The sequence below is a fragment of the Xenopus laevis genome, chromosome 8S (assembly GCF_017654675.1).
Source record: "Xenopus laevis strain J_2021 chromosome 8S, Xenopus_laevis_v10.1, whole genome shotgun sequence".
Classification (NCBI taxonomy): Eukaryota; Metazoa; Chordata; class Amphibia; order Anura; family Pipidae; genus Xenopus; species Xenopus laevis.
The window spans coordinates 34,958,640-34,983,585 of record NC_054386.1 but is presented as its reverse complement, the minus strand read 5'-3'; the positions used below and the strand labels follow the sequence as shown (position 1 = coordinate 34,983,585).

The following is a 24,946-nucleotide window of genomic DNA, read 5'->3' as shown; positions in this document are numbered from 1 at the left end:
CGTAGCCCAGGACTGGTGCATTTATACGTCCACTCTAAGTTGTAAGGACTAAAAACTGGATCTTCCTGTGTCTGCTAAAACTAAATATTAAAGTATTGTTTATTATATTAACAGAAGTTATACAGTAGAATGTTTGATATGAAGCATAACAAATGGGGTGTAAAGGTGATACCTTTATCTAAGATGATAATCACAGCAAACTTTCAGGACATTGCAGTTCCTATTCAAAGCTGATTACAAAGAAGCTATGTTGGCACTGACATCTATACAGCATTTTGTTTACAAAAAAAACTGTGAGGGACAAAAGGAGAAACAACACATAAGCATAATTTATAATGCAAGCAGGGACAGACTTACAGCGAAGTGGGTTATGTAAAGTAGTCCAGACCAGGCACGAATAAGACCTAAGGTGTGAAGTAGATAACCGATGCCTGTAGCAGTTTGTTGTCTCCACAGATTCATACATTTAAAAAAAAAAAAACAAATCTGCAGAGACAACAAACCATACCTCCCAACTTTTTAGGAATAAAAAGAGGGACTAAACAGTTGGTGCGCGTAGTTTTTTTAAGTTATTACAGTTTTGCTAATGAAGGTGAAATGCCCTTTAAGCTGTGAGTCTAACTTTTCATGTCTAATCAGCCTTATATTGTGACATTTCTATTGTATGTGTACTGTATATTGTGAGTAGGTCCCTAAGCTCAGTAAGTGACAGCAGCACAGAGCATGTGCAGTGAATCAGCAGAAAAGAAGATGGGGAGCTACTGGGGCATCTTTGGAGACAAATCTTTACTGCTAAAGAGCTGTGCTTGCCTTGGGCTGGTACAGAAGCACAAAACATCATGTATAACATTTCTACCTACTTCTTTAGTTAAGCTTTAGTTCTCCTTTAAGGTGTGCTTTACTGTCTGCATATACCACATGGGTTAAATAGGCAATCAATACATTGACCAATTTATGCAAGCATGGGGCATGCTGTAGCAGCACAGAGTGGGCGTGCACGGGCCGGGGCAGGGTGGAAGGGCTTACCAGGTACACATTCTCTAAACAAAGAGGAGAGTGAGACTGCCAAATCCATTTTGCAACCAAACACAGGCACACAAACACAAAGGGCGAGGTACAGTCAGCATGATACAGCAAATATAACACCCTTCCTAGCTGGAATCCAGAAGTAAATCAGTGTTTAACGCCTTACCAAGCTACTAATAGTGTATGACAGTGTAACCCCTTCCCTGCTGGAACCTGACAAAACCTGCTGAGCCAGAGCATTGACCCACCACTACCAATGCTATAGCGAAGGCTTCCCTTGTTGCATAATATTATGTACATATCTTTTCTTCTGTAATTTAGCTTGACACAAAGGAGAAGTGTCCAAAACACTCAATAAGTACAAAATAGGAAGTTGGCAAGTTACACCTTCTGTCCCTTGGCAGCAGATTTATACAGGAGACCAAATGTTACTGCCTGCTCCACCAGATTGATGGCATGTCCAGGATTATCCAATCCTATTATAGGATCCAGTTCTGCAATAGTTGCACATCACGGTTTCCCAGTATAAAACATTACTTTCTGTTCTGTAATATGGCTTAAAGGGCATATAAACCCAAAAAACCTAATGAAAGAAAATTTCATTTAATTCACATGTGAAACCCCAAATATATATTCAATAAAAAAAAAGAAAGAAAATGTAATTCTAAGCAACTTTCCAATATCCATTCATTAATATGTTCAATGAATTTAAAGTTATGGTATTAAATGCAGTGTCCCCAGCTATTCTCTGCCCTTGTAATTCTGACTGTTGAAACAATGTAGTAGACACCAGCTGAATAACAAGCCAAAGTTGCTGCTTTATAAGTCAGCAACATCTAAAGAGCTGACCATTGTCTTCACCAGCTAATGTCAGTATCACTTGCCTGATGACCCCAGCAGATGTGAAAATGCCTTTGTTCCAAGTGCCAGTACCTGAGAAAAAAAATTGTAGGGGACATAGGGAGGCAAATTGTTCCTGACCAGTTGCAGCAACTATGGGATATAAATTGCTTGTGAATTATCTTCTTGTTGTGTCAAAAGGCAAAACAAATACAAATAGTAATAATGATTAGGTCACAGATGAGATACGCAGTATAAAGTGACCATTTAACAAATACTAGCATGGGGATTGCAACCCAGTAAGCCTCCTGTTGTTTCTACACTACAAATAACAGCATGCCCAGTTATCTGCTGTTGACTGCTGGCAGTTGTAGTGGGAAAACGGCAGCCAGCAACACATAACTGGGCATGCTGGGATTTGTAGTGTAAAAACAGCAGAAGACCAACTGGATTGCAGTCCTCATCCTAGGGTCACTTTATATTGTGTCATTTGTGAACTGCCCATTATTATTAAAATCAAATCAACCCATTTAAAGGAGAACTAAAGCCTAACTAAAGAAGTAGCTAGAAATGTTGTACATTATGTTTTGTGTGTATGTACCAGCCCATGGTAACCACAGCCCTTTAGCAGGGAAGATCTGTGTTTCCAAAGATGTTCCAGTAGCTTCCCATCTTCTTTTCTGCTGTTTCACTGCACATGCTCTGTACTGATGTTACTTACTGAGCTTAGGGACCCACTCACAATATACAGTACACATAGCATAGGAATATCACAATATCAGGCTGATTAGTAATTAATACAGATAATTACTACATGGCAACACAGAAACCAGTGCAATTAGCATCAGAATTTAATAATTAGCCCTGTAGCATCAGACTATATTACAGACAAACCTCATATTCTGCTGGATAATTTGTGACGACACTAGCTTCTCAACAGCTGCTCAGAGCCCACTGAGCATGTGAGTGTCACAGACACTTTCCAAGATGGTGACCCCCTGTGACAAGTTTGAAGTCCTGGATCATCACTGCTATTGATAAGCTGAAACTATCAGCTGGTGCAATAAGTTCACAATATAAAATATGGCATTTTTAGCCACAGTCATTGTTAGGGTTTAGTTCTCCTTTAAAACCTGCCACATATTTAATCTACATCCTGCATGGCTAATTAGAAATGGATTTAGATGGATGCTGCGTTAGCTAATGTGCAACCCTGCTGCATTCATAACTCCACATGTGATTTTTATATGTGTTTGGTTTTAAAAGGAGAGGTACCCTGCCCCAGGGTGTTCAGCATGATGCCAGCATATGATTTACTCACTTTAATTTGGCTTCAATGGATTCTAGGAGGAACCCATGGCTGTTAAACTTGCCTGTATAAAGCTGGAGCTGTTTATATTTTTGGAATTTTCCATTGTTTTTTCCTAGGACTGAACAACATTACAATAAACATGACAACCAGTTCTCCCTAAATTCACAGACAATGAAGGTGCTTCCTTTTTAGTAAAGTGAAACAAGACCCAGCTGTACCCTCCCCAGATTGAGACCCCCCACCCTATCATTGCATAACAATTTGGTTACTCACTGAGGGGATGCTCTGCCGACTCAGGGGAATCAAGTTTAGCTTCTGCCTCAAGATGTCAGTGCTCTGTGTGTGTGTGTATGTGTCTGCCCTAGAGATGCCAGAAGCGCCGTGTTTGTCTGAAAGGGCGGAACATAAGGGCAGGCCCATGTCTTGGGACTCCCAGCCTACTATGCAAATTTAGCCACTCATAGTTACATAGTTAAATCGGGTTGAAAAAAGACAGTCCATCAAGTTTAACCCCTCCAAATGAAAACCCAGCATCCATACACACCCCCTCCCTTTCACACAAAATATTTATACCCATCACAATAGCTCCCCTTCATCAAATCCCTCCCAAACTGAGTATTCCACTGATCTACCACATACCCCTTCCTCTGCCTTCTGTACATGCCACAGTAATGTCCGGGACTGCATTCTAATCCAGAAACCTTGGTTCAAATCAAAAGCCCAGAAGAGTTTAGAATGTAATTCCCGATCACATACACAAATTTCAGTTTGATCATGAGCTAATTAACCTGTCTTCTATCTTTCATTGGATGTAGGAGGAAAGGAAACCCACAATGAAGCAGGAAAAGTCCTTGCAAATAGAGTCATGACTAGGGTTGCAACCTTTTCTGGAAAAAAAATATCAGCCTTCCTATACTTTTATCTTTTTTCCCTATTAATAACATTGGAATCAACCATCATTTTTACCGGCCAGGCCACTAAAATACCAACCAGACGGCAACCCTAGTGCTGCCTGATATTGAACCTAGTACCCCAGTGCTGTAAGGTAGCCTTGCTAACCACTTACGGCAACATGTTGTATGGCCAAACAATCCCTAACTGTGGGGTTGGATCCTAGAAAGGTTGACCCAACTCTAATGTGGCTGCTCCCATCTGACCTGGTGAGTATTTGCACCCATCTCTGACGTTACAAAGGAGGCAGGGTGGAGCAGGGGCACACCTATAAATACAGTTTACCAGACAGCGTCAGACTGGGGGTTGCTGCTGCCTCAGGGGTCCCCACATCCCCACACAGGGCTGCCTCCCCAGGAAAGTGGGGAGTAATGTAAGTTAGGAATTTCACAGTTTGCAAAACCTGCTCATTGTCCTAATTCCTCCATCTGTTTAATAAGAGTTTGATGCACCTCCCTCTCTCAGGTATATAGTTTGACAGGGCCGGGCCGCAGTGAATGAATGGGCGAGCGCAGACAGCCGAAATGGTGCAGCCCAATGTGAGCTCTGCCGTCGAAAACAGCCTGTGTGAGGAGGGCAAAGGGGACACATCCCTGGGGAAATCTGAAGCCTTTCAGAGTATATAGGTGGAAAACCATTACCTGAGACAGTGATATATGATGGAGGTCCACTGCATGCCTCCCACTTACAGACCTACATCTCACAGTCTATTCACGTCTGCAAAGGTACCAGCTTCTGTTTGCAGCCCACCACTGGCCTGCAACTCTGATGCCCCCCTAGGCAGTAAAATCATTGGAGAACTCAAGGAAAGTGCAGAGGGGCTGAAGAAATTAAGGAGTGGCTCATTTAGCTTATTCAACCCACTGCACTCTGGGAAAATGTACGGGTAGTTAGCATAGGAATTAGTGATCCCATCCGTGACCTTACAATGCCCTGCTTCTGCTTCCATGCTTGTCTTTTTATACTCTAGCTGTTGTGTGCCCCTTCCATGATGTCAGAGCAGGGTAGAGTCTCTCTTTTTCAATAAAAAAAAATATATATATATATATAAATAATTGGGTGTGGCGTGGGTAGACTGTGTTGACCTGCACATGACTAAAAGGAATATAGAGAATAGTGTGCCAGTGTTTTGCTGGAAAATGTTTTCCAGCATTCATCAATATTCCACTTCCACTAGAATACTGCTACAACTGAAGCACTGAAGGACTATATGATTACACAATGACATTAATGTAGCTTACAGTTGGCAAATGGCAGTAGGTCTAAGTGTGGTGTTTGCTCGATAAATAATATTCGCTAAACTACAGTAGTAGTGCAATGAAGGCCAATAAAAATCCATCATGAATCTCAGCCAGCCATGAACAAATGATAAATCCATAATAGCAGTGTCATTGAATCTGTTATCATTTCCTGCTTGTACAGCTCATAAACTATGTTGCCAGAAATACCCTGGTTCTTGGCATAGTTCTATGAGGAAGAAGCTGTGTTTTGTTTCCGAGGGATAAGGCCGCATTTTGAGATTGTTTAGGTCAGCCATTGTAGGTAGAAGAGTATGAAGGCCGACTGCAGGGCAAGATGGCGATGTTCTAGGGTGATGGCAGCAATAGGGCAAGATGGTTTCACTTTACATCTTTGTTGCCAAACCTGCAAATCTAAAAGTTAAGCAACCACCTATATCCAAAGGCAAACATGGCTATAATATAACCTGTTTTTATCAGAACATTTTAACTCATAGGCTTCTTTTCCATGCAAATCAAAGATGAGGTCTTTTGAACATTTGTTCAGCTCATAACAAGGTTACAAATCTATGAAGATATGGTGATAGTAGCCACTCTCTAAAGTTCTATTGATATCCAAAACTGTAAATAAACTTTCCACTAGTTTTGGACCTCTCAAGGACAAATAAGAAAAATGGCAGTTGTTATCGTAAGGTACACTCATAAGGTACTAACATTCAAATCAGCTTCTAGTGGCTTATCTATATAACCTTTATTATGCAAACACCCACTTCTTACCAATGGAGGGTAAGAGTATCATGCATCCACATGCATATAGAACTCATTTATTGGCGCTACTGTCCCTTTAACACTCGCACTGCTAAGTTAAGCTCCAAACAAGATTCAGTCTTCCGTGGATTTCTCCCCATGGCAGTCGCACTAGAGCAGAGCAACATGATGTTATGCAAAGGCCACAGTGAGCTGCTGAAGTTTCAGGGGTCCCAGAGGAAGGAGAGAGAGTTCATCATGTACAAGTTTTGTGAGGCATGGAACCTGGTACTGAGACTTACAAACAAACACAACTCTCTGCAGTCACAGCTGGAGGAAGCTATGAAGCAGCACCAGAGATTAGAGAAGAAAAGTCAAGAGCAGACACAGTAAGAAAATACCATTTTGACTGGCCAGAGACTCCAGGTACTTATTGTTCTCACTAGTGGCAAAATTCAGGAACCAGAATGTGCTGCTTCAGTCCATTTTCATGGAATACACAGACACCCTATACTTTTAATTATACTTTATTTTTTTATTTTTTTTTGTTTTCAATAATTTTATTGAGTTTTCCATAAACACAATAGAATATATTACGCAGATTGAGTATGTCAAGATAACAAAAGAAAAGAATATACAATGCTGTACAACATGCCAAAGATACAAACACATATCTATAAATTTATACTCAAAAGCACACATTCCAAAGGAAAATAATTAACATAGTAAATAAAATAATGAAGTAAAGAAACAATAATAAACCAAACTTCACTCAGTGGATTTACTAATTAATGTAAAAAGAATTATCAACAAAAATGGCAGTATCAAGTATCCAAAATATGCATGAACTGATAAAGCCACCTTACATTTCAATATATTTAGATTTGTAATAGTTCTAAGACTTTAGTTTTTTGACCAGGATAGTTTGAAAAAAAGAGACCAGTCATCCATGAATTTGCGCTTTAAATGTGGTTCAGCTGTTTTTGCCCATATAGCTTCTTGCCAACACAAATTATTTATCTGTGATAAAATATCTTTCATGGAGGGGGGAGATTCTAAAAGCCAATATAAGAATAAAGTTTTTTTCGTAGCAGCAACAAAACGAAGGATTAAGTTGGCTAACATTTTAACATTGGCATTGCATTGATTTATCTTAGAGAAAGAAGGTGAGCCAATATTTAAGAGGACATAAGCTGGAGAGAAATTAAAGCATATTTTCAACTTTGAACTAATGAAGTCTTTTAGTCTTTGCCAGACCAACTTAATCCGTGGACAACCCCAAAAGTAATGGAACAGGTCTACATTCTCATGCTTACATTTTGGGCAAAATGAGACATGACCCAATCCCTTACTTTTGCGAAAAAGCTTCCCGTATCCCAGGTGGATCAGTTTGAAATTATACTTAATTCCTATGCATTGATCTAGAACAGTGATCCTCAACCAGTGTTGCTCAACAACTCCTTGTATGTTGCTCCTGGTGGCTTCAAAGCCAGAATTCCAGGCTTGGGGCAAGTTTGGGTTGCTTAAAAACCACATGCAGAAACAGAGCCTCCTGTAGGCTGCTAGTCCACATAGGTGGTACCAATAATGCTCATAATTGACAACCCCAGGATTTTTTTTTTGCATGCTTGTATTGCTCTCAAACTTTTTTTTTCCATTTGAATGTGACTCACTAGTATTCTGATCTAAAATAGGGCCAGAGGGTAGCTTGACTGCTGGAGGAGAAGGTCCAGATTGAGATTCAATCAGGCAGACTGTGCCAGATGACGAGGGGCCAGCCCCAAACAAGCAGGTGAGATACATAGACCTCCAATCACGTCCACTTCACAGCCCTGTATATGTTCCAAGTGCAGGGATTATGGTGATGGTTCTGATGGGTTGCCACATACACACACATAAATATATATAAATAAATATATATAACTCCTCCCACTGGTTTGGGAGTGCCTTAGTTTAGGTGAGGAATAACAAAAACAACTACAGAGTCTGCAAGCACAGCTGGAGGTAAGAATTCCACAGTGGTATTATTCATGATATATGTGGATTTGTTGTATCTCTAGGTTCTACATGTACAGAATTGCATGGCCTAGTGACCTACTCTGATGAAGTGTCAGGTTTACTGACACGAAACGCGTTAGATGTGAATCCCCCTCCTCAGCTATGTTAAAGCGCTCAATAAAGCCATTTATTTGATACTAACAAGCCAGACTCCAATAATGCTTTGAACAGCGCTATACAGCGATGACAGAGAGTGTGTGAGTAGAAGCCGGCTGGAAGGAGCCGATTCATCGCGAGAGCAGCAGTTCAGCAGGAGCTGGCGTGCAAGGGCAGAGCTCCGCCATTAATCACATCGTATTTCTTCGTTCCTAGTGACCTACTGTATACTTTATATGGAAGAGATAGAACATCATTTGTAGCTGCCTATTTTTTCCTGCGTCCAGTAGATGGCACTTCTGCACTTTTATCCGAAAATATATATTTTCAGATAATAATGAATCACTGCTCTGGATTAGTTCAATTGGCAGTAAAATAAAAAAGTACTGTGATTAAACAATTATAACTTTAAATGATTAGTATACTTTGATTTGTACCTAATTTGGCACCCCTAAAAGATGGGGAAAAAACTGGTGTAAGGGTATGGCTCCCTCTGCTGACCAGAGAGTTGACCTGCAGCCAGAAGTTTAAAGGGGAACCAAGATTTGTATGAATAAATGCCATTTTCTATGCTACAATCCAGCTGGTTAACAGTTCTTCTCTTTCTGCATCATTTGAAATCCTGGCAGGGAAGGAGGGACTAAACACCGATGTTACAAATTGTAACAACTTCTCCACAGCTTACAGACAGCATGTAGGGACTACATAACCCACAATGCATTGCACTAAGATGCTCTGTTCCTTATTGAAATCATGTGTGCAGGGAATAGTGGGGTTAGGAGGATGCAGGGGCTAGGCTTAGGGAACTGTCAGAAACCATTAAAAATCATGAAAAGTCTTCTTATTTTTTAATTGATATTAACATATATTGCAAAGTTGCTTGAAATTACGTTTACTAAAAAAGCTTCAAAAAGCTTAAGTTATGTTTTTGTGGAGTTACCCTTTAAAAAACAAAAATAGTTCTGGTGCGTGGTCTTCCAGTTGGAGTGCCATGGGCCATTTGTGAGTTTTCAAGGTATGCTATGCCCCACTCACTCATCATTAATGCAATCTGACTCATGAACATCTATAGCAAATAATGAGCTAAGAACATTTTGGGACAGTACATATGTACAGAATAAAGCCAGACTTCTGCAGCAAGGCAGGAAATGCTCTAGATATAGTATTAGGATTGGTATAATGATTGTATAGGTAAATATTTAGCTGAATTTACTGTATTACTATATAAGTTGCTATACAATATCTTGGTTTTAATCTTGCAGCAACTGTCCGAGGAGAGGAATTCAGTGAAAGCCCAGGGGACTTCTCTTTTGGGGGAGCTGAAAGAGTCAGACAAGTCTGGAGATTTGCATGCAGGAAAAGAGAGAGCTAGAGGACAGGTTAGTACATCAGAACTGATGATAAATGCCTGGAATGGTCACCAAGGAGAAGAGGTAGGATCAGGGAGTATAGGCAGCAGTTGTTTACTGTATGTGAACACCTGATTGAGCCATGTGACACTGAGCATCCATGCCTGCGAAGTTGTCTTATCTACATTTGTGTATGGAAATCTTGGTTGACAATCTCCATGGTGTCATATTTTGTTCCTCCTTCTGTTGAAAGGGCTGTAATAGAAAAAGGTATCGCTGCCCCTTCAAAATCAGCAGTGTTGTGTGCGCTACCCTGGCATATAAGGCAACAATGTTTTGCTCTGTAGGAGAAATCTGGTCTATACTTCTGGGAGCATCTTATGTGTAACTGGCTTGAACTTCTCTCTGCAGCCTCCGTAACACCCTTGAGGAGAAGAAAGGGTGGAAAGCACAAGCGAAGCAACAGGTTGTTCAACTGGACCAATGAATGATGCAAGTGCAGTATCTGGAAACAACACTGAAAATGGAGAGACAAAATGCCACAGAAGAGAAGAACAGACTTGTTATAAAGGCCCAAGGGTCATTAGCAGCCTGGTTGTATTTGCCTTGGGGTCATTACCTACCTTAGTTATAAAGGCCTGAGGGTCATTAGCTGGCCTGTTTGTTATTGCCTGAGGGTCATTAGTAGCCTGGTTATAAAAGCATGAGGTTTAGTAGCTGACCTGGTTATAAGGCCCTGCAATGATGTTCAGCTGGCCTAGACAGAATTATCTTTTTTACTTGTTAAAGGAGAACTAAAGCCTAACAAAAGAAGTAGCTAGAATGTTGTACATTATGTTTTGGTCTTCTGTACCAGCCCAAGGCAACCACAGCCCTTTAGCAGAGAAGATCTGTGTCTCCAAAGATGCCCCAGTAGCTCCCCATCGTCTTTTGCTGCTGATTCACTGCACATGCTCTGTGCTGCTGTCACTTACTGAGCTTAGGGACCCACTCACAATATAAAGTACACATACAATAGAAATGTCACAATATTAGGCTAATTAGTAATTAATACAGATAATTACTACATGGCAGCACAGAAACCAGTGAATTTAATATTCAGTCCTGTTGCATCAGCTTATATTACAGGCCAACCTCATTTTCTGCTTCATAATTTGTTACAACCCCTAAACTTAGCTTCTCAACAGCTGCTCAGAGCCCTGTGGCAGGATTGAAATCCCTGATCATTGCTGCTATTGAGACGCTAAAACTTTAGGTTAGGTCTTAATATAAAATATGGCAGTTTTAGCCATATTCATTTTTAGTTATCCTTTAAAGAGGCAGCATAAACAATTAATATTAATAGTATCCAGCGACAGGTTTGTGTGCTGTTTTGGGAATTTGTTCCCTCCTAAGGCAAATATTTATGTTTCGCTATATAACTGTATATACTTCTGACTCATTAATTGGCCTGGCAGTCATTAACTGGCTGGTTATGCCCAGGACTTATTAGAGACCTAGTTAGTGCCACTTGGGACCTCAGCAACTGACCAGGTATACACTCATCCTCCTGACGTCGCACATTAAAGTGAGCACGCAGCAAGAGAAGCACACCAAGGTAGGTTGCATGGCAGACCTGGCTAGAACCATGCATAGAGAATTGTGCATTGACTAGACTAAAGAAGTTATTACTGGTTTATTACCATTTAAAACCATCACTGCTTCCAGTAACACTCAGTAGAAAGATCATTGCCTACATAAGCATAGATCAAACTACACAAGAATTGTCCAATTTCAGCTGTATGATGCCGTTGACATTCCATATTTATGGTAGCTGTTTGGGTCTCAGTGTACTTCATATGCCAGGAAATATTTTTCTCCTGTAACTCCTGTCTCCTGTAAACTAGATATTTACACCACCCTCAGGAAACTTTATGATACTCAGTTAGGTTTTGCTGTGTTTCACAATACCCCACGATAATCCCAGCAGCAGCAGTTTCTTGGTGGTAAAAAAAAAATCCAAAAACAGCCAATCTTAAAGGGGAACTAACTCTAGACTATATTGCCCAAATTTATTGCAAGAGTTGTAAGTATTCATGATGCATAGTTATAATTATATCTCAGTGACAGTTACCCTTTATATTCAGCAGACAAGCAGATCCAGGAGCTGAAGCAGCTGCTGCAAGAGGTAGAAGCAGCTCGTCGCCAAACAGGAACTGATCGATAAATTAAAGGAGGAGGCAGAGAAACAGAGGGCTGAAAGCACAAGTGAGACATATACACATGCCGATATTAGGCTGTCAGAACTTGATATGTAAAGACACTGATAAGTGATGCAATGTCCCAAAACAGGTGAAGATATACCGGGCAGAATTTCAAGATGGGCAAATTACTAATTAATTACTAATCAGCCTTATATTGTGACTACACATTATATTCTATGTGTACTGTATATTGTGAGTGGGTCCCTAAGCTCAGTAAGTGACAGCAGCACAGAGCATGTGCAGTGAATCAGCAGAAAAGAAGATGGGGAGCTACTGGGGCATCTTTGGAGACAGATCTTTACTGCTAAAGGACTGTGGTTGGCTTGGGCTGCTACAGAAGCACAAAACATAATGTACAACATTTCAAGCTACATCTTTAGTTAAGCTTTAGTTCTCCTTTAAAGGGTCGATCCTGTAGTTATCGGTCAGCCATTTAACAGGCAGCCTGTTTTCGATGCCAGCCCAAAACGTATACTCACATTGTTAGTAACACAGATGTTATGTGCCTTTTATTGTAAATGTTTCAAAGCTGCTAATGTTAAAAATAAGACAGTCTTCAGCTGACTTTTCTTAATAAACAATAAATCTGAATACTATAACAGGTCAGTGCTTTCTCTTCCCATACCAGTAAACTTGCAGCTTTGAGGAGCAGTTATCCAGAATGCTTGGGTTCACCTTTAAGTTAACCTTTTAGTATGTTCTAGAGTGACCAATTCTAATCAACTTTTCAATTGGGCATCATTTTTAATTATTTTTTTTTTTAATTATTTGCCGCCTTCTGACTCTTTCCAGCTTTCAAATAGGGGTCACTGACACCATCTAAAAAAAATAAATGCTCTGTAAGGCTACACATTCATTAATGCTACTTTTTATTACGCATCTTTCTATTCAGGCCCTCTCCAATTCATATTGCAGTCTCTTATTCCAATGTACACATGGTTGCTAGGGTAACTTGGACCCTAGCAACTAGATTGCTGAAATAGCATACTGGAGAGCTGCTGAAAGCTAAATACCGTATATACTCGAGTATAAGCTGTCCCGAGTATAAGCCGAGGTACCTAATTTTACCTTGAGTATAAGCCGAGGGTGAGAAATGCAGCAGCTTCTGGTAAGTTTCAATCAAAAAATTGAGGGTTTCTGCTCCCATTGGAGGTGCCGGTCTCTCGTTTTTGGATGCCGGCAACCATTCTTGGAGACTATTCTTGGACGCTGGCGACTATTCTTAGGCGCCGGCGACCGTTTTTGCGCTTGACCCAAGTATAAGCCGAGGTAGAGTTTTTCAACATATTTTGGGGGCTGAAAAACTCGGCTTATACTAGAGTATATACGGTAACTCAAATACCACGAATAATAAAAAATGAAAACCTTATGCCAAATTTAGTACACACGGACCAATCTGGCTTTCCGCACAGACCTCGGATAATATTAGCAGACTCATCAGCACAATAGATTACGCTAACTCACAAGCCTTACAAATCATCATTTTACTATTGGATCTAAAAAAGGCCTTTGATTCGGTGAATTGGTCACACATCTATCATGTTTTCCGATTATTCTGAATCAAAGGCAATTTTATTAATATATGATATGATATGAGTACTTTATTCTACTCCCACTGCAAAAATTAAATGTATGGGCCTTCTTTCTCCTAATTTTCCAATCCCACGCGGTACACGCCAAAGTTGCCCTCTTTCCCCACTAATATTTGCATTGGCCCAGTTAATTAGACAAGACCAGAATATTGGAGGAGTCCGAATCAAGGGTACAGAATTTAAAGGGAGCCTTTATGCTGATGATATTTGCCTCACGATTACTAAACCTCTCCCTACCTTGTTTGCATTATTGGATAGATTCTCTTGCATATCCGGCCTAACGGTGAATATCTCTAAATCCCAAGCATTACCATTGAATACCCCTAAACATGTAATTAAACTCTTGGAACTTAACTTCCCTTTATAGAATACCTAGGGGTTAATGTTAAGACAGATTATGCAACACTTTACAAACATAACTACCCCAAATTAATTAAGAAATTACGTAAAGATCTTGAAGAGTGATCCCGATATGCTATATCGTGGTTTGGGAGAATCCCTAGTACCCAGAATATTATATAGGTTTCGTACGTTACCAGTAACAATTAAAATAAAAGATATTACTTATCTTCAAAGCAAAATTAATATATTTATTTGGGCACATAAACCACCACGCATAAACAAGCGCACTATGTATAGATTTCCCAGAAACGGTGGACTAGGATTACCTAATCTAGTGATGTATTATAAAGATGCGAGGATCTCCCAGACCACACAGTGGCATTTGCCACAGAGCGAGAATAGATGGGTGAAAATAGAGGTGCTCTTGGCACATCCCATTTTATTTATGGACGGATAAGACACAAATTAAATCCATCCCAATAGCCTGATCAGTATTGAAGCATACCATCAAAACGTGGCATGATTGTTTGCAGAAATTTCAGTTAGCGGAGACTCATAGCATTCTCACTCCACTACATAATAACCCACTCTTTCTCCCTAGCTATGCTACCTCTGCATTTCAATGGTGGAAAGCAAATGGTATTAATAGAATACAGGATATGCTGTTATCCACAGGGATCAAATCACTACAGTATTTGCAGTTTGCGAAAACTATGCCAGAGAAGGAAACATATCGATACCAACAATTATTTCACTTTATTAAATCCATAGATGCTTCCTTTAAAACACGACCTCCAACTTTGCTAGAAACATGTTCTCGACAAGCTGGGAAAAGGAAAGGTACTATCTCCCTATTATATAAATATTTGGTATCGGCAAATACTGGGGTCCCCTAAAATATATGGTAGATTGGGAGAAAGATTTGGGACATTCAATATCTCAGCATGAGTGGACCTTAATCTGGAACACCGTCTCTAAAATCTCTCCTAATACTGCTATCAAATAATATGGAAAACATAAATATGATCCTTCTACTCCTAATTCTTGCTTCCGGGATTGCACAGAAATTGGAGATTAGATACATATCTGGTGGACATGCCCATAGCAGTATCGTATTGGGAAGAGGTTTTTCAAATGCTCAGAAAGGTTTGTAATAAACGTATTATGCCTGAGGCCACTATAGCACTTTTAGCTGGTTCAACCAAAGAATTTACAAAAACCCAGAATATATTAATTAGGGCAAATTTTAGCTGCAGCAAGAATCAATTTAGCGAAACTCTGGCTACAAACGACTATAGACACTCATGGTATAGTGGGAAAAATTACCCAGACACAGAAAATGTTGTATTTAACAGCTTTATTAGCAGACACGGTAGAGAAAGAAACATATGCAAGTCTGGGCACCATGGGATATGTTTATACAATCGTGAGAGATAGACAGTAGACCAAATATAACAGAAGATAGTACTGGTGAAAACAATTCAATATCGAAGTTATCCTATACTAATGTTCCCTTTCCCTTTGAGAATTTTGTATTGAAAATATAAATGCTTACCATTTGTTAATGCATCCGTTTTTGAAAAAAATATAAAATAAAACCTATTGCAAATTGTCTCAGAATATCACTCTCTGCATCATACTAAAAGTTTAAAGGGGGAACAACCCCTTTAAATCTACTAAAAATTATTTAAATCAACCCAATAGGGTTTTGCTTCCAATTAGGATTATTTACTGTATCTTACCTGGGATCAAGTACAAGGCATTACGATAGAGAAAAAATAAATAGTTTTTTAAAGTTTGAATGCTTCCGAAATTTCTGGCAAAACGGATTTGCAGATAATGGATTGCATACCTGTATTCCCAAGACTAACATGGCTCTTCGTGCGAGGGTGGATTTTAATGGCTAGTATAAATTCTAATGGACCTTTTACTGGGTGAATGTAGAAATACTCTTGCTTTGCTTATTCCTGCCTCTGTGTTCCTGAAGTGTTTATAATCGCCTTGTAAAAAGCCCTATCTTTTTAAGGACCTGACAACACTAAGGGTAGATTTATATGGGTAGGACTCCACTGGCGATTTCCACGCGATCCTACATGCTGCGCAAAAACACAGGTGTCACGTCGGATGCGACAGAAATAAGGTAAGAGATTGAAATGTCGGATGATGTTGCAGTGTTGATCTGAGTGCAGATGCAGCGACCCATCCGACAATGCTATCACTTACCTTATTTCTGTCGCATCCGATGGGATGCCTGCGTTTTTGCGCAGCTTACCTCATTCTGTTGCTCTTGGGCCAAGTTTTGAGCATGACCCAAGATCCCAACCCTGGAAACAGTTCTAATTTGCCACTTAAAACTGCGGAGTTCATTTACAAGTCAATGGCAGAGGTCTGTTGAACCATTTGAATCCGTTAATTGCCTTTCTTGCATTTTTCGGAGGAAAACTCGATTAGAATTTTCGGGTTGTTTGTTTTCGATTGAATATTAGACATTCAAGTTTTTTTCCCGCAGGAAAACTCAATTCGAACAAATGAGACATTCAAATTTTTTCATAAATAACATCCCATTCAAGTTAGGAGTAAATTAAAATTTATTATAAAAAAAATGATTATTAAAAAAGTAATCACTTGGGGGTGCCTAACTTTTGGCACCCCAAGTGTAAAATGGTATTCCTTCTCCTTTAAAGGTACTTGCGTCAAAAGGTGCTTCATGCACTTCTGCATGGTTGCACTTGGCAACACTTCTGTGTTCTGATTTGAATGGAGAGCAGTGCTCCTAATGACCCAGGGGGTCCTGCAACCCTACAAAGAAAGTGTAAGCAGCAAGGTGATGCCAAACTCTTTTGGCAATGAAAGCATTAATGTGAACCTTTATCACAACCAGGCTAATTATTAGTGTCCTTCTTAACCAATATGATGATTAATGAGTCTTAAAGTGCCATGGGTCCAACTTCTCACTCTTTAGTAAGGGCATGGTATCTGCACTACAAGCACATTCCTGTTCCTTCCTGCAAGCACTATGGACAAACCCACTGACCAGGCACAGTTTTATTTGCACAATGCTATAGGGACAGAGGACATGGTAAAAAAAAAAAAAAAAAAAAAAAAAGCCAAAGGGGGATTGCTTACTCCCCTGCTACAGAGTAATAGCTCTGATCCTATGTACAGTAAACGTACTCAGACAGCACAAGCTACATTGTGGATGATGTATGTACCTGCTCACCTGCATGTAGGGATCTTCAGCTGATGGATAAAAGAAATCAGTTGTTTGAACCAGAGAAAGGCCTCGGTGCCTGAGTGGGATCACACAGGAGTCCAACCCAATACCTGCAATTTAGAGATGACATGAGAACAGGGTGGATATCTGCAGCATATACACTTGTTATATCACATATGGTCCAGATACAATATGTCCCTGTCTGTGCTTTTTGCAGGAGAACTACAGCCTAAAATGACAATGGCTGGAGAAACTGTATCTTATAAGCGTAGTATAATTCCCCCATCTTGGAACTTGTTAGCACAACTTGCAGGTTAGTGGCACTGCACATGCTCAGTGCGCTCTGGGATGCAGTTGGAAGCACACACAAAGGTGAATCCTGTGGTTAAAGGAATAGTAACACCAAAAAAAAAAGCTGTGTGTTTGCTTTAGGAATTCTACTATAGTTTCTATAAATAAGCTGGTGTATCCATGGGGGCAGCTATTCAAGCTGGAAAAAAGGAGAAATGCACAGGTTACATAGCAGGTAACAGATAAGCTCTGTCCAATACAATGGTGTTTTCTCTGTTACCTGCTAAGCAACTTGTGCCTTTTCTCCTTTTTTTCAGCTTGAATGGCTGCCCACATGGCTGCACAACAGCTTGTTTATATAAACTAAAGGTAGCCTTTCCGAAACAAACACACCAGTTTTACCAGTGTAGAGCAACAGTATATTATAATTACTTTGATACACTTTCCATTTCTGGTGTTACTGTTCCTTTAATGAACAGCTGTTTAACTTACCAGGAGCATATCCTTTAGATGACACAAAAAGTGGTAATATGCAAATTCATATTATACTTCTCTATTAATTGTCATATTGTAAGAGAAATATGTGGCATTTAAAGGAGAATGAATGGCATCTGAACAACTTATTGCCTATTAAAAGGGCTCACGCTCCTCTCCTAAAATGCCACTATTTTCTTTCTGGACCAGATTTCTTTATCCAAAAAAAAAAAATAGAATAAAAATCACGTGACAGATTCTTCCGCCCCTGCTCTTGCCCACACTGAGGGATTCTCCCGATCTCATCCTACATCATCACACAGGCATTGTGATGTGCAGCCTCTAGAGGTGCCACAGAGCTCCATAGCTTGTCAAAGGGAGCTTGCTACTAAACTACTATTTAAACAGACCTGTCCCTGTCCTTTAAAGGAACAGTAACACCAAAAATAACAAGTGTCTTAAAGTAAATAAAATATAAATTTATTGTTGCCCTGCATGAAATATAATTTATGGTTGCCCTGCACTAGTAAAAATTGTGTTTGCACTTCAAAAAACCCTACTATAGTTTATATAAACAAGCTGCTGTGTCGCCACAGGGCAGCCATTCAAAGCTTAAAAAGGACAAAAACCACAAGTTAAATAGAAGATAAACTCTGTAACAGCCCATTGTATTCTACAGAGGTTATCGGTTAAGCACTATGTCACCTGTGCTATCGGGCACTATTTTGTGGTTATAAGCTGCTAATTTATAAAAACTTTAGTAGTCTTTCTGAAGCAAACACACAGTGTTTACCAATGCAGGGCAATAGTATTTCTTATTTTAATTACTTGAAAATATTTTCTTTTTATTTATTTTTTTTGGTGTTACTGTGTTACTTTTTTTTGGTGTGCAGTGTTACCATGCGGCTGCACCATGCCTGAAGCAAAATGAGACACTTGCCTGGGAAATGCTGGAGCCTTCGTGGTCAGTGGGGCTCATGGGTTGACGCCTGCATTAGATTTGATTTTTTGGCAATACTAGCCCCTTACAATGCATATAGGACAAGCTTCAGAACTTCCACTCTGTCGCACAGCAAACTAAAATAAGACACCTCTTAAGTAGCAGTTGATTCTCTGGTTCTGACTATTGAAGCAATGGAGCGGAAGTCAGTCCTCTGGCTTCTGCTTCACTTGTTTCAGGAGTCAGAAGCAGCAGGGGCGGGGAACAGAAGCAGCAGCAGGGGAGGGGACAGAAGCAGCAGCAGGGGCGGGGGACAGAAGCAGCAGGAGCGGGGATCAGAAGCAGCAGCGGGGATCAGAAGCAGCAGCGGGGATCAGAAGCAGCAGCGGGGATCAGAAGCAGCAGCAGGGATCAGAAGCAGCAGGGATCAGAAGCAGCAGGGATCAGAAGCAGCAGCAGCAGGGATCAGAAGCAGCAGCAGCAGGGATCAGAAGCAGCAGGGATCAGAAGCAGCAGCAGCAGCAGGGATCAGAAGCAGCAGCAGCAGCAGGGATCAGAAGCAGCAGCAGGGATCAGAAGCAGCAGCAGCAGCAGCAGGGATCAGAAGCAGCAGCAGCAGCAGCAGGGATCAGCAGCGGCAGCAGGGAACAGCAGCGGCAGCAGGGAACAGCAGCGGCAGCAGGGAACAGCAGCGGCAGCAGGGAACAGCAGCGGCAGCAGGGAACAGCAGCGGCAGCAGGGAACAGCAGCGGCAGCAGGGAACAGCAGCGGCAGCAGGGAACAGCAGCGGCAGCAGGGAACAGCAGCGGCAGCAGGAACAGGGCAGCAGGGAACAGCAGCGGCAGCAGGGAACAGCAGCGGCAGCAGGGAACAGCAGCGGCAGCAGGGAACAGAAGCGGCAGCAGGGAACAGAAGCGGCAGCAGGGAACAGAATCGGCAGCAGGGAAAAGAAGCGGCAGCAGGGAACAGAAGCGGCAGCAGGGAACAGAAGAGGCAGCAGGGGCAAGGAACAGAAGAGGCAGCAGGGAACAGAAGAGGCAGCAGGGGCAAGGAACAGAAGAAGCAGCAAGGAACAGAAGAAGCAGCAGGGAACAGAAGCTGCAGCAGGGCAGGGAACAGAAGCTGCAGCAGGGCAGGGAACAGAAGAAGCAGCAGGGCAGGGAACAGAAGAAGCAGCAGGGCAGGGAACAGAAGAAGCAGCAGGGCAGGGAACAGAAGAAGCAGCAGGGCAGGGAACAGAAGAAGCAGCAGGGCAGGGAACAGAAGACGCAGCAGGGCAGGGAACAGAAGACGCAGCAGGGCAGGGAACAGAAGACGCAGCAGGGCAGGGAACAGAAGAAGCAGCAGGGCAGGGAACAGAAGAAGCAGCAGGGCAGGGAACAGAAGAAGCAGCAGGGCAGGGAACAGAAGAAGCAGCAGGGCAGGGAACAGAAGAAGCAGCAGGGCAGGGAACAGAAGAAGCAGCAGGGCAGGGAACAGAAGAAGCAGCAGGGCAGGGAACAGAAGCAGCAGCAGGGCACGGGTCAGAAGCAGGAGTTTTCCTGCAATTACAAGCAAAAAGGAATGTTGAATGAATGTATATTGGGAAATGTCTTAGAATTAGATTCTAATGCAAAAATATAGTATTTTTAGGAGGAGGAGCCTATTGCTACAAAGTCCCACTGAAACACAATGAAGCAGCAAGGGTGGAAGCGCATTCATTACCAAGCCTGTTTTGTCCCCCGTCCTGTCCGGTACAAGCCACATCCGGATCACGGATCGCACCCCCCCTCCTCTTAGTCCAGTCAGGAGCCTGAGCAGCGCCTCCCGCGGGACTTTGCAGCCTCATCCCTTCAGGTCCGAAAAGGAGGTCAGACGTAAACCAGCGTCCAACCCCACAGACACGGGGTCGAAGGGCCGGTAACCGGGGAAGAACGGACACACCGCAGAAGGGAGCGAACCTCCAGGGGCAGCCATGACAACACACTGCGAGGAGCCTCCCGGATTCAGGTTCTAAAGTAGCAACAATGTGTTCTCGCGAGCGCGCCACCTCTCCAGTTGATGGGCGCATGCGTCAGCTGTCAGCTGAGTATCATAGATAGGCGTGGTGGGTAACAGACCGCCCGTTGCTGTAGAAACGATGGAAAGTCCCCTGGTAGGTCTTCGCGAACACCATAGAGCGCCGGCGGATGTTGTGATAGAAACTTAGAAGATTGGAACCACCCATAGAGACTCTGGGGCAGTGTCCCAGTTCTAGTATGAGTAGCCCACCTCAGGGTTCCTCCCTGGCCTCCCCTGTCCAAGCAGCCGCAGTGACAGGGGATAAGACGACTTTGCTGAAACTTATCGCTTCCAGTCCAGAAGTGATTGACCAAGAGGACCAGTTGGGAAGGACACCATTGATGTACAGCGTCCTGGGGGACAGGAGAAGCTGCGCAGAAGCCCTGCTCAAACATGGGGCCCAAGTAAACCACCCTGACAGAAGTGGAAGGACTGCCCTACATCTTGCTGCCCAGACTGGCAACCATCGCTTGCTAAAGCTCCTACTGTCCCGCAAGGCTGACTGCACCCACCGGGATCTGCGTGACATTACAGCTGTGCACCTTTCTACCCGCCACCAAGATACGCGATGCCTGGCTCTGCTTCTGAAATACACTCCGCCCGGTCAGGTGGATGCTCAGGATCAGAGGAAACAGACAGCCCTTCATTGGAGCGCCTATTACAACAGGCCACGGCATGTCCGCCTGCTAGTGCGCCATGGCTCCAATATTGGCATACCTGACACAGAAGGAAAGATTCCGCTTCACTGGGCCGCAGGTCACAAAGATCCAGAAGCAGCCTTAACAGTGCGCTGTTTGCTTGAAGCAGCCCCTACTGAATCCCTTCTCAACTGGCAGGACTATGAAGGCCGCACACCTCTTCATTTAGCAGTGGGAGATGGTAACCAAGAAGTAGTACGACTTCTCACTTCCTATAGGGGTTGCAACGTAGCACCATATGATAACCTCTTTCGTACTCCTTTACACTGGGCAGCACTGCTAGGCTACACTCCCATTGCTCACCTACTTCTTGAAACAAACAATTCCCCTAACATTCCTTCTGACAGCCAGGGTGCAACACCTCTGCATTATGCTGCTCAGGGAAATTGCCCAGACACAGTTCGAGTGCTGTTATCTCACATTTCTGTGAGGGATGAGGCTGATTTGGAAGGTAGAACTGCATTTATGTGGGCTGCTGGCAAAGGTAGTGATGAAGTAGTGAGAACTATGCTAGAGCTAGACCCTGAGTTAGAGGTCAACAGGACAGATAAATATGGAGGAACTGCTCTGCATGCAGCCTCATTATCTGGGCAGATTACAACCGTACGCATCCTCCTGGAAAATAGAGTTCAAGTTGATGCTGTGGATGTAATGAAACACACGGCACTGTTTAGAGCATGTGAGATGGGTCACAGAGAGGTAATCTCTACCCTTATCAAGGGTGGTGCAAAGGTGCACCTTGTAGACAAAGATGGGCGCTCTCCTCTCCACTGGGCAGCATTAGGAGGAAATGCTAATGTCTGCCAAATTCTCATAGAAAACAATATAAACCCCGATGCTCAAGACTATGAAGGCAGGACACCCTTGCAATGTGCAGCTTATGGCGGTTATATAGGATGTATGGAGGTATTAATGGAGAACAAGGCTGATCCCAACATCCAGGACAAAAATGGCCGCACAGCTTTGCATTGGTCATGTAATAATGGCTATTTGGATGCTGTAAAGCTTCTTTTAGGATACAGTGCTTTTCCTAATCAAATGGAGAATACAGAAGAAAGATATACACCCCTGGATTATGCCTTACTTGGTGGTCACCAAGAAGTAATACAATTCATGTTAGAACATGGTGCCCTTTCAATTGCTGCCATTCAGGACATTGCAGCCTCCAAAATTCAGGCAGTATACAAAGGCCATAAAGTACGCAGGGCCTTTCAGGAACGGAAAAATCTATTAATGAAGCATGAGCAATTAAGGAAGGGTGCGGCAGCCAAAAAGAGGGAGGGTGAGAACAGGCAAAAAGGGAAAGTGGGACAAACAGAGGGCAAGCAAAAAGATGAAAATCACGTGATGAGGCAAGATAAATCAAATGAACACATTCAGAATGAGGTCATGCGTGAATGGTATGGTGAAGAGACTGGGAGAGCAGAGGACAGAAAAGAAGAGCACCAAGAGGAAAATCAAAATATTGAACCTAAGCAATTAAAACACTCCAAACATATGGAACAGAACAGTAAATCTATAGCAAAGAACCAAAAAAGAGCAGGTCATATACAAAGCTCTCCAATAGAACACGTGCATACAAATAGCATACAAACAAGAATGAGTCCCAGTAGGACATCTATTTCTCATTCATCCCCACTGGGAAATGAAACACCTAAAAACATGTATTGGGATGATAACCCCACCCAAAACAACACTCAACCTAGGAGAACCTCCAGACCTCAGATAGAATCTCCAAATATCATAGTGCACAGAATTGAGGACCTTGTCCAAAAGGAAAGTAGAAGGAAATCCCACAGGGAAGAAAGAAAGGGAAGTCACAGACAGAGAGCGTCTAGTCATCATAGGCTGCAGGCAAGTGAAAGAGAAACGGCAGGCTCTGTGATCCATGGAGAGGTAGAATTTAAGAAAAAAGAAACAAAGAAAGGCAGAAGAACTGCCGCTGGTACTTCCAAAATTAGAGCTTCTGGCGAAGCTGGAAGATTGTCTCAGAGTGAAAAAGAATTTTCAAGTACTGGAATCCAAGGAAGGGTGGACTGCATTACTTCACCTGAATCTTGTGAAACCCCAAGCAGAGTTTGTCGAGAAAGAAAAATGATCTCTGCCAAAAGCGGTCAAAGACCCTTAACAGAAACACAGTCTCCAGAAAAGGCATGTCAGGGTTCATCTGCCTTAAAGCCCTCCTTGACCAGCCACACTAAACAAACAGCCATTGCCAGTAAATGTTTAGACTCTACACCTAGTTATATTGGCTTTGGAGAAGCCATAAAGCCATTAACTCCAATGGGCATTTTAAGGGAAGGGAGTTTTTCTTCTAAATGGCAAAATATAGATATTGAGCTCATCCCCTTAGAGGCAAGACTACAGCTGGTGGAAAAGGAGAAAGCTAGAAAGCAGCTCTTCCAGCGCAAAAAACATGCTGCCACTGTCATTCAGAAGGCATGGAGAACCTATTGTATTAGGAAAAGCTCTCGTAAAACAAGACACAGCCATTTACGGAACAATCCTCGAGCCATGGTTTAAAATCTATTTGGGGGGGAGGATTTGCGCTCTCCAGTGTTGTAATGTAGGCAAAGTGTTGTTGTTTGGTCTTGCTCACTTAAAATAATGATATCTGGTAGTCATGGCTTACTTGAAGGGGCAAAGTTTTGCTTATTAAAATGCACTCCTGCCCCAAACCCTTTTCTTGATGGTTATCTATGCAGTCAGAAAGGCTGTGTTGCTGAGCAGCATGGCCACAAGGCTAACCTCACCATAGCCATAGTAAAAAGTTTACACCGCTGAACCTAAATGGTAATGTGACCTCTGCACAGGGGTACACAGCCAAGGCTGCTTTAAGCAACCAGCTGGGTTGTCATATTCCAAACTGTGGCTGATGATCTATAAACATGGTATTAATGCAATGCCTATACCTAAAATATGGTAATAGACTGGGCCTAGATGGAGCCATAGCTTCTTGAAATGATTTACACGAAGGTCAACAGCTACTTAGAGGGGTTGTTCATCTTTAAATGAACTTGTAGTATAATATAGAGAGTGGTATTTTGAGAAAAGAGCAATTGGATTGAATTTTTTTAATTACCCTAGCAACCATGCATTGATATGAATAGGAGAGGCCTAAATAGAAAGATGAGTAATAAAAAATAGCAATAACAAATTTGTAGCCTTATAGGGCATTTGTTTTTAGATGGGGTCAGTAAGCCCTGTTTGAAAGCTGGAAAAGTTTAGAAGAATGGGAAAAAAACCCATTTTATAACATACTTAAAGTTAACTTAAAGGTGAACCACCCTTTAAAAAATATGGTGTCGGAGATTACTTGTGTACGCCATTGTCCCAAAATCAAGAGGATTTACTTGGTGCATCAGCCACTCCTTGGAATTGGAAAACTCTAATATTTATATTTGCCTATAAAGAAAAATGACTCGCGTATAGACAAATTTACATTTATAATAAATTCACATATGCATACTCTAATTTTCAGTATTATATAATTTG

General features: G+C 42.0%; 2 protein-coding genes and 1 long non-coding RNA gene across 6 annotated transcripts in view; 2 read left to right on the top strand and 1 right to left on the bottom strand.

Moving 5' to 3' along the window:
* The window catches only part of g6pd.S (glucose-6-phosphate dehydrogenase S homeolog), a 33,666-nt gene extending 12,903 nt beyond the window's left edge, over positions 1–20,763 (bottom strand). The window contains exons 1-2 of one of the 4 annotated variants that reach the window (XM_041575023.1): positions 20,418–20,763; positions 17,007–17,118 (exon numbers count right to left, since the gene is read on the bottom strand). In XM_041575023.1, the coding sequence (XP_041430957.1) occupies positions 17,007–17,118; positions 20,418–20,763 (458 nt within the window). Of the gene's footprint in view, positions 1–172; positions 192–3,451; positions 3,579–17,006; positions 17,445–20,417 lie in introns of those variants that run through there. The other 3 variants (XM_018232739.2, XM_018232736.2, XM_041575024.1) reach the window with 3 other exon arrangements.
* On the top strand, positions 6,010–10,482 carry LOC108699969. The gene is made up of 4 exons (XR_001932907.2): positions 6,010–6,540; positions 7,809–7,906; positions 9,531–9,647; positions 10,029–10,482. It is a non-coding gene; the product is annotated as an uncharacterized LOC108699969 (long non-coding RNA).
* A 64-nt stretch (positions 20,764–20,827) lies between the features above and the next one.
* Positions 20,828–24,129, top strand: invs.S (inversin S homeolog). Its single transcript, NM_001085761.1, is given in 1 exon segment — positions 20,828–24,129. A coding segment is annotated over 1 exon segment (3,024 nt). The 5' UTR covers positions 20,828–20,950; the 3' UTR covers positions 23,975–24,129.
* Positions 24,130–24,946: the final 817 nt, after the last annotated feature.